Genomic DNA, 9592 nt, shown 5'->3' on the forward strand with positions numbered 1-9592 from the left:
GAAGTATTTTCCGTTGTTTTTAGGCCTTTTCTCATCCTCTCCTCCTTCAATCCCTCTCATCTCAGGTCTCTCCCTCCCTCCACATTCTAATAGACAGATGTGTTGAATTGGGACCTGGTCGACCATCATTAGGGGACCCACATGATCCTTTCCATCCATAAGATAAGTAACATAATTAAAGGCATACAAAAAGGACCTCTTCAGCTTTTCTCCGTGGAACCTTAAAATGAGGACAGATAAGAATCTAGGATCATCCGATCAAGGTAAGAATACACCCGATCATGAAATGTGGCAGGCACATGTGGGCCCAAGGGTAATGCTATTGGCCATTAGAAAGCTAAAAGTAGGTAAGGATGTAAAATAGTGTACAAGAGGACTTAAATCAAGTAAGTGGGTCTTATGATGGTGAGGTTATATTTGCACCCCCTTAATTTGTACGACACACCCCCTATTCATTGGCTACTCCCACTGTTTTACATCCTCTCAATTTGTACCACACATCCCCAATTCTTTGGCTACTGTCGGTACAGCGAGAAGAAAGGTTAGGAAGACCAGTATTTGGCAAAAAAAAGAGAGGCAAAGAGCAATCCAACTCATGACTTGAATTTTAGAGTGTAAAAATCGAGAATCTTACTGTGCACGTTCATACATAAAACACCCAATTTACGAAACTTACATTAAGAAGAAGAAGAAGAAGAAGAAGAGAGAGAGAAAGACATAGAGATTAATTAATTAGATTAGATTAGATGGGTAGGACCTTCTTGACAATCTCCTCACTAAGTCCAGCAATCTGAGAATCAAGAGCTTTAATAGTCTCAGCCTTCTGTTTCTCCAAATTCCGCAACGCCTCTTCCAATTCCTTCTCCACCTTCTTCCTCCCTTGAGCCAGCTTCGCATCCAGCTCCTCCGATGTCTCCTTCTTCATCTTGTTCAACGCCGCCGATATCTCCGCCCTCGCCGCCTTCATCACCGCCGCTCCCTGCTCCTCCAGCTGTTTCACCTCCACCGATGTGTCCTTCACACTGCTCAGCTTCTCTCTTATAGCCGCATCTCTCTCATCCATGAATTTCCCCAAGGGCGTGTAGTAGATCTTGTCTAGAGCCACCATTAGAAAAAGAAATTCCCCCACGATTGCTGGTAGCGTTAGGTTGAAGTCGAACAGAGCTGCTTTTTCCATCTCCGCCGCCATTGCCGGGGCTGCTGTTGTTGCTGCTACTGCAGCGGCGATCGCGGCCGTTGATTTTAGGGATGAGAGGATGAGGGTTTGGAACTGGTTTGGTTTTGATTTGGGGGGTGCGGGGATTGAAATTGAGGGGGTCTGCTTTGGGGGTTTGGTGGGTGTAATTTTGGCAGATGTGGGCAAGATTTTGGAGGAGGCCATGAGAACGTTAGCCATCTTTACTCTACTTTCCCTGCTCTTCTCCTCTGCTTTTTGTTTTCTGATTGAAAGGAAGAGGAAAGAAAATCTTCCTCAGAAAAAGGAAATCCTCTTCTATGCTATCTTTCTCATTCTATCCTATGCCACACATTTCCTCTTCTTTTCGTCTCACTCCTATTTCAGACGCTAAATAAAATGAGACCAATGATAGCGTCAGACTCGTCTGACTCAGAACAGATGCCTGCCCTCCTTGTTTGCTTCGTCTATCATGCAAATGGACGGCCCAAAATACAGACAAACTCTACCAATGGGCTCCACTTGATTGGATGATGTACGCAATTAAAATTTGTTATCAAACGTGGCATGCTAATGGAGTGATCGAGACCGTTAATCTGTTAGAGTATCACACATAGTTTCTATCTCAACCGGACATCTGCTTGATCTAAGCCTGAAAAATTAACAGCCATGATAAGCAGTAGCCCCTTTCTTAATCGTGTGGTTAGGAATTGGGAGTTAATAATCATCTTTTTCTTTTTTTGAACTGGATTTAATAATCATCTATTTGGTTAGATATAATAAGGGAAATGATAAATGCACCCCTTTTCATCACTTGGGACACCCAGCAGCACCAGTATATCAATGGCTGCAAAGGGGTTGATGTACTTCACGTCAGAAGGATTCAACGGATTTGATTGCCACATACACTGCAGTTGGGTGTCCCATGTGATGAAAAGGGGTGCATTTATCATTTCCCTAATAATAATAATAATAATAAGGAAAATGCTAAAAAGAGATTCTTTTACACTTACTAATGTCGTTAAGAACACCTTGATCAGAACACCTTATGGACTCTAGCCCACTAATTCATTAAGTCTCATTGATCTTGACTTTGGTTGCAGGTATTTACCTCGTAGAGTAGTAGAGTTATAGTGTAAGTAGTCAACAGGGGGGAGGAGACAAGCATTGGAGTTACCTAGAACTTGCCTCGTAGAATAATGGTAAGTGGTATTTGATTGTCAACCCTTGTAGAGTAGTAGTAGAGAGTGTCGTTACCATTAATAGAGAGAGAGAAAGCATCATTCCCAATAAAAACTAAGCAAAAAAACCGCCTTTATTTAGTTTTTTGCTTGGTTTTCCTAAGGAGACGAAACAAATGCTATATTGGCAACCAAGCAAGGAGTTTTGCTGACATGGCAAACAAATGCCAAGCTAAACACACCCCCCCCCCCCCCCCCCCCCCCAAAAGCCACCCTAGCTTTTGTGCAACCAAACATATGGAACGTCCGTTTGGGATGGGACCAAGACCATGGGAGTCACCTCAGCTCATTTTACAAGATCAAACGGACTTGATTTCACAAACATCGGATATATTATTTCGATGTTTTCAATTGAATCTCAATAGACCAATCCCATAAATTGTCCATTTCCAAGATATCCTAAACTATGCAAATGAAGAACGACTCAACTATGTCAAATTAGCATGCATCTTTGAGAATTACACCCATCTACCCCAGATTATACAGATTTTCTCTCTCTCTCTTCCATCGAGATCTGAATGATTTACTGGAGCAGACAATTATAAGTGCAGCTCCTGGAATGTCAGCAGCATTGCCAAGTTTCTGTTCTGTTTTTCCTTTAATTCCAATAAGTTCAGGGTTAAGGTCGTATCAAAACAAAAATTAAACCATCCAACAAATGGATAGACAATAAATCATTCACCCAAACAGACCAATAGGCCACAAATCATTCACCCCAAATCCAACCACATAGTCGTCGAGGATCCATCGCCCCCTCGAAGACACTTTAACCTGAAAGTGTGTCAAAACATTTACAAAGAACATAACCATTTGCAGACCAGCGGAGTGTGGGCACCTGTGGTGCACCCTTTTGCTTACCCAACTGTAGATGTGTGGATTCAGGACTTCTTGATGTCTACTTCCCTCCTTTGTTGTGGCATCTATATGTTTAATCCTGTATCAACTTTGATCCAACTCTTCTACAGTTTCCACCAAACCTCGAAGGACGGGCTCTGTCCTCTACTTGCATTCTTCCCCTCGCGCACCACAATCTTGAATATGAGAGCCACCCTCGCAAGTAATGAGCCAACCTGAACTCAGATTGTCCGAGAGAATCTTTCTCCTCATCATTAGCGTCATAAAAGTATCCATCCTCTTGATCATTATCATCTTCATCATCATCTTCACTATCCTTGCCGTTTTCTTCATGGAAATCTGACCCTGTCAATGACCTTCAGGTAATGAAATTAGTTCCAAAGTTTTCAAAGTCCACTCTCAAATAAATATAAGGCCACGTTTGGATACCCACAAGATTGAGACTTGGATTTCTCACATTTGGCAGTTGAGATTTGGATCTGGATCAAATCCTTAAATTTCCAAATCAGCTACAACAGTGAAAAAAGATCTGATTTTCAAATCTGTTCTGCAAGACATTATTTGGAAATCCATATTTGTGGCAAGTACCTTCACCCTCGCTGCTCCTCAACCTTGCTGCAGCAGCAGCAAGACTTCCCTTCCTCCCTCCCTCTCTCTCGTACAACATGAGCATGAAGATGGCTAATGAATTTTGTATCCAAAACTCAAATCCAAATATAAATACAAAAACATGAGGTATCCAAACGTGGCCTAATAGAATTCATTCACTCCTGTACCATGTTATAAGAACTGATAGCTGCAATAACAAATAAATTTTGAGGCCTTACATTCTGTGCTGTTCGTAAGCAGCACTGTTACTTGTATGGTGTTGCCTCATTGGATAGCGGTTAATTGAAAGATGCCTAATGAATTTAAGCTGCATGACAGAAAATGAAAAATCTTTTAACGAGTCAACATTGGAAACAACATAAACATGGATAAGTATTTATCTATTCAGCACAAGATTCATGCGATTGTGGATTCGATCCCAGGCTACCAAAAAAAAAAGAACAAAAAAAGAAGACTAATTTTTTTTACAGCATTTTAAGTTCAATGCTAAAAAATTATCATCGGCCCAAGCAAAGAAGCAAACAAGTATTAATAGAAGAGTGGCTTCTGCTGATCTTTTCAGCAATATAATGCAATGCCACAACTGCAACGAGAACTTTCTAAACTAGTGGTTCTTAAGAACTGAGAAAGTATTATTGACTAACATATTAAACATATTAGATGTTACTTTTGAAGAGTTGAAAGAATTAAGTTCCTGTCATTCCAAACATCGAGTGCTCATTTGAGAAGTTGAAAACTAGGCTAAGGCATCATAGGTTTATAATTTAAATCAATATTCAGTCATGACAGTTGACAGGGATTTAGAAAAGAAATAGAGTATGTATGTGCTTGTGTGAGTACAATCACAACTTTGCAGAGCCAGGTTGTAATAGAGAACAGAGAACCTCTGAAGAAGCCTCCCAATTGACATATCTTGATAAAGTGGGGGTCAATTGTGTTTGGATAGAGTCCATCATCAAAGACAAGGCCTAAATAGCATCTCCTGCTGCTTGACTCTCTCAAGTTAAATTTTGATGGTAGCTCGAGAGGGAACCCCACCAGTGGCTGTGCAGGGTGTAGTGGAAGTTATTAAACTGTACTCTGGCTCAATTCATAGGGTTGATTCAATGAAGCAAAGATAAGTGTTACTCACTAGCTTCTCAAGTTTTGAGTTTTTGTAATCTAATCGTGGAAGGAGATTCTAGGAATGTGATCACATGGGCTTCGAAGCTATCACCGAGCCCGTGGAGACTAGCGCGATATATCGTACAGGTGTTGAAGTATGTAGGGACATCAATCCTGCCTTTAAGCATATGCTAATGTCGACTAAAAAGATGGCAGACGAGTTGCAAGCCGCAGCATGGAGAGAAAAGAGCATGTTATTGGTAATGTGTTCCCATTATGGCTTGAAGTATTTGACCCAAGTTCTGATTTTCTTCTTTAGAAACGGTGTTGCGACAGATCGTCCCTAGTTGGTCTCTTGTTTCTTTATGTATTTATATAGTGCAATAAAACGTTTTCCTCTATTGATACAAATTATTCTATATTATGAACTACACTTTATTTCTTACTAAAAGAAAATTTATTTATTTTTGTGGGCGCGCACGTGTGCTTTAACTGATTGATATTTTACAATGGTAAAAGATAAGTTTGCAGGTAGAACTCATAAACTTCTAAATTTCTCGAACATCCCCAAAAGACTTGACATTAAAATTATTTAATGAACACTTGTATAAAATGACTAGGTCAACTTTTTTTTTAGATTTGGAATACGATTACACTAAGGGTGTCAGGGTGTGTTTCCTTGCACTCACATATCATGATATCTCTCACTAAATTACTATTAAATACACTATTTTCAATCACTATTAATAGAGTATGTTGAAATGGTGCTTCCCTGCAATGTCTATCCCATTTTATCCTAAAATAATCACTTATTCTCTCTCCATTTCTCCCTCTCTCTCACAGACAACATCCGCCCATCTTGATAGTCACATGTGAAATCAATGCAGGCTGGTGGCTATCCATCCTCTACCCTCACGACCTCTTCGTCCCCAACCCATTTGCTTCTCCCTCTGCCCCGACCACCACAGCCTTGCTACCTGCCCCACCCCGCAAAAAAAAAAAACACACACACACACACCTCACAACATTGTCACCCACTGGCTCTCCTCCTCCCTCCCTTGTCCGCACCCTCTGTCAGTCCTAAGCTCTCTAATCTAGATCTAGCAAACATCCTGGGTCGATTGACCATATATTGAGCTTGACCTCTGCTTAAACTTGCAACCTTTGAATCTCTCGGCCAATGGTCGATTTCTCGATGACCTCATGCCCCAGCTTGCAACCTTTGAATCCCTCCAACAATGGATTCAATTTATTGACAGCTGTCAATAAGATTGTCCAAGGTTCAGTCTAAGAAGTAGACGAAAGAGAGGGGGTGATGACATGGAAAGAACATTAGTTTTGGTAATGTTATTAAAGCACATTCAAACACTAACATATTATATAAAATTAATTTGCAATAAATGAATTTTTAAATTGGGTAATTGCAATCTAATAGGATCGTTGTAAAATTTAATGTCATGTAAGTAGTACATAAGTTTCTTCACGCATCACAACTTAGATTTTTGCGCAAGTCACCAAGTTCCATATTAGCGTAGGAGTAAGTAATGCAGACATTTTTAGAAAAAATTATTAATATATCTCTTAAACAAAATCTAAAAATGAGCAAATTAGATTTATGAAGTCCTAGAAGAAATAGATTTTTATCTCCAACCTCTGTATTTGATCAACAAATTAGCTGACCATAAAAATATTAACTGTTCAATAAGGAGCCAAAAGGCACCTTGTGCACATGAAATAGTGTCTTTTAAGAAGATAACATAAAGCCCTTCTAATAAACTATCCTATGCAAAATCCAACTATCGATGAGTTCTTGTAAGATTATGTGCAACCCATAGAAACAACTAAACTACTTTAGATTGTACAATATGCAGACAATCAATTAATTTGCAAAAACATTAGGGCAGAACTCGGATCAATTTCCATGGAAATAACCACACATTTACAATAGCAGACTTATTGAATAATATACATTATGTACTGAAAACAAATAGGCATACAATATAATCTTCATGTGATCCTATGTCAGTGCTTGTTCTCAGAAGCCATTGGTATCTTCATGGGATCTTGAATGTTAAGTGGGATGACAAGATATATATTGCTAGCTACCACTACAAGGATATACAACAAAATATTGGAGCCAATAATATCTTTAAAACGAATATGTTCAAGCATAAGAAGTTCACAGACGATGTTCAAAGATGCACCTGATCACCATCCTTAATTCCAAAGGTCCGGAGTGATGCTTTGTCGTTGACCAGTTTGTTACCTTCATAGCATAGGCAGAAATGGCCCCACACATGTGACCTACAAGAACCGAGTCAGAACTGTTCAATATTACCAACAGTTGAAGCCAAGAAAATCCAAATGAAGCAAACGGGTTTCTTCATTTTTCACTTAACAAATGTGAGATTTTATTAATGCAGAAAAACAATGTATAAACATATTCTAGTTTTGGGAGGGAAATCATAATTAAATATGAGGGGCTGTGTTTGGATGCCACATGCAAGGGATCCTCAAGCAATCCCTAAGAAAAAAAAAAATGCAGTTTGTGGATTACTTGGTGGTGTTTGTTTGCCAAAGTAACAACCAAATCTTTAGAGATTACAAAACGAGAAACATGTGTAATAATTGCATGTGTGGCGACGTGGCATCACTGGCATTTACTTTTGAAATAACTCAAAAACAAAAGAGAGATTTCTAGGACGTGGCATCACTGGCATTTACATTTGAAATAACTCAAAAAAAAAGAGAGATTTCTAGGACGTGGCATCACTGGCATTTACATTTGAAATAACTCAAAAAAAGAGAGAGAGATTTCTAGGCTCTCTCTCTCTCTCTCTCTCTCTCTCTCTCTCTCTCTCTCTCTCTCTCTCTCTCTCAATTCCTCATCTCTATATCTCTCCCGCTCCTTCTCCCTCTCCTGGTTAACTTGCATCCAAACAGAACTAAAAGCACATGGCTTTACCAAGGTTTACATGGCATCCGAATTCATGCCCCCCTCCATAGACTTTACTTCCCTAAAGAATGCTTAAGCATCCAAACAGAGCCGAAGTGTCACTATTATGGCCATCTTCCACTTCTTGATGAGAAAAGCAGAGGAGCTTAATTTTCATTTATGACAGAAAATCTAGCAATTTATGGACACCTTTCAATCCAAAACGCTCTACCCTTCCTATTTAAATCCCATTAACAATAGACCATAATTTCCCAAATCCTTTTTTTTTGTCCACGATTCATCAGAATCACAAGAAAGGGGATGACTTTGATTGTAAAAAGGGTTTCCATATTCACAAAAGAAAATCTCATCATCCCAAAAACAATCGACCATCATTTCCCAAATAGACCTTCATTCTTTTCTTTTCTGTCGTTATAGTCATGAAAACTAGTACAACAATTTCAATATTTTTTACTCTTACAACAACCATTTCAATCAATTGCTTCAAATCACTATCTAAAATCATTGCAAAATTTAGAATAAACCGGTTAGCAATAGTCATACCAAGAAATCTTGCCTTCGCCTTCCTTGGGTGACTGGCTGAAAACTTCCTCAACTGCCTGCTTGAGTTCCATAACCGAAGCCGTCCTCGCAACTTGAACGTCTGTAAAAATAAGAATCACAAGCTTCAAATTAACAAAACAATGAAATGGAAAATAAATAGTGTTGGGGTTCCATGCAAAAGCAAAGATCCCACATCGGGAAAGTGAATGGATGTGGAAGGGCTTATAAGGACTTGGGCAGCCTCTCCTTAAAGGCTAGTTTTTAAGGGTGAGTTTTACCCGGGTCCCAACAAGTGGTATCAGAGCCAGAGGGCATGGTAACCTATAAAATTCCTCATGGTAACCTATAAAATTCCTCAGGGGACGGGACGATCCCCTAGTTCCTACATTAGGAGCTAACTTTTAAGGGTGAGTTCTACCAGGGTCCCTACAAATAGAATTGCTAAAGCATAGAGAAGAGAAGAAGGTGTGGGGTTACCAAAGGAAGAACCATCCAATTTGAGGACGGAGAGCTTGAGGAGCTGTTGAGGGAGTTTGTGATAGGAAGAAATTTGACGATTGTTATGAGGAACGCCATTGTTTATGGGAGAGAAAGGGGAAACAAAACCCCAACGTCTCTCCTGCAAAAACTTATGGCTTTCGTCCCACCCTATTCTTTGCATAATCCCTCTTCACTTATTCCAATTCTACTCTTTTTTCCTCTCTATGTTTTTTTGAAAACCCAGAAGAAATTTGCGCAGAAATAGATGAAAGAAGATGAGGAGGAGGAGGACAAAGATATCCCTGAGACAAAACAACACGCATTCCTTTCCTTTGAAGGAACCCTTTTTTGTTCTTTTCTTTCGCTTTTTTTTAGCTTCTCTTTTGGGTTTGTCGGGTAGATGAAGAAGAAGAAGAAGAAGAAGAAAGAGAAGATTTGCAGAGAGGGTTAGGAGTTTGTAAATTTGGGGGTTTTTGTTTTTTTTTCTTTCAGGGCGAAGTAACAGGAAGAACTATGGTCAATGTTTGGGTGAGAATGGAATTGCTTTTTTCCGTTGGTTTGGCTTGGAAAACGCGTAGGCGGTTGTTTATCCGACATACGCGAGATTTTATATTACGTTTTGATTTCAAG

At 39.5% G+C, this 9592-nt stretch overlaps 2 protein-coding genes across 2 annotated transcripts; both read right to left on the reverse strand.

Annotated features, from left to right (window-relative positions):
* Positions 1 to 579: 579 nt before the first annotated feature.
* PDE334 (ATPase, F0 complex, subunit B/B', bacterial/chloroplast) lies at positions 580 to 1538 on the reverse strand. The gene has a single exon (XM_077381818.1). The coding sequence runs from the start codon at positions 1394 to 1396 to the stop codon at positions 743 to 745; it is 654 nt and encodes a 217-aa protein (XP_077237933.1). The 5' UTR covers positions 1397 to 1538; the 3' UTR covers positions 580 to 742.
* Positions 1539 to 2977: 1439 nt separating this feature from the next.
* Positions 2978 to 9592, reverse strand: LOC143878276 (uncharacterized). The gene is made up of 5 exons (XM_077380579.1): positions 8960 to 9592; positions 8483 to 8582; positions 7188 to 7287; positions 4098 to 4186; positions 2978 to 3626 (listed from the first exon to the last, which is right to left on the reverse strand). Exons 1-5 carry the CDS (start codon positions 9141 to 9143, stop codon positions 3344 to 3346), a joined length of 756 nt encoding a protein of 251 aa, XP_077236694.1. The 5' UTR covers positions 9144 to 9592; the 3' UTR covers positions 2978 to 3343.

The sequence above is a fragment of the Tasmannia lanceolata genome, unplaced genomic scaffold (genome assembly GCF_043159265.1).
Source record: "Tasmannia lanceolata isolate RefF3 unplaced genomic scaffold, GAP_Taslan_0.1 ptg000006l, whole genome shotgun sequence".
NCBI lineage: Eukaryota > Viridiplantae > Streptophyta > Magnoliopsida > Canellales > Winteraceae > Tasmannia > Tasmannia lanceolata.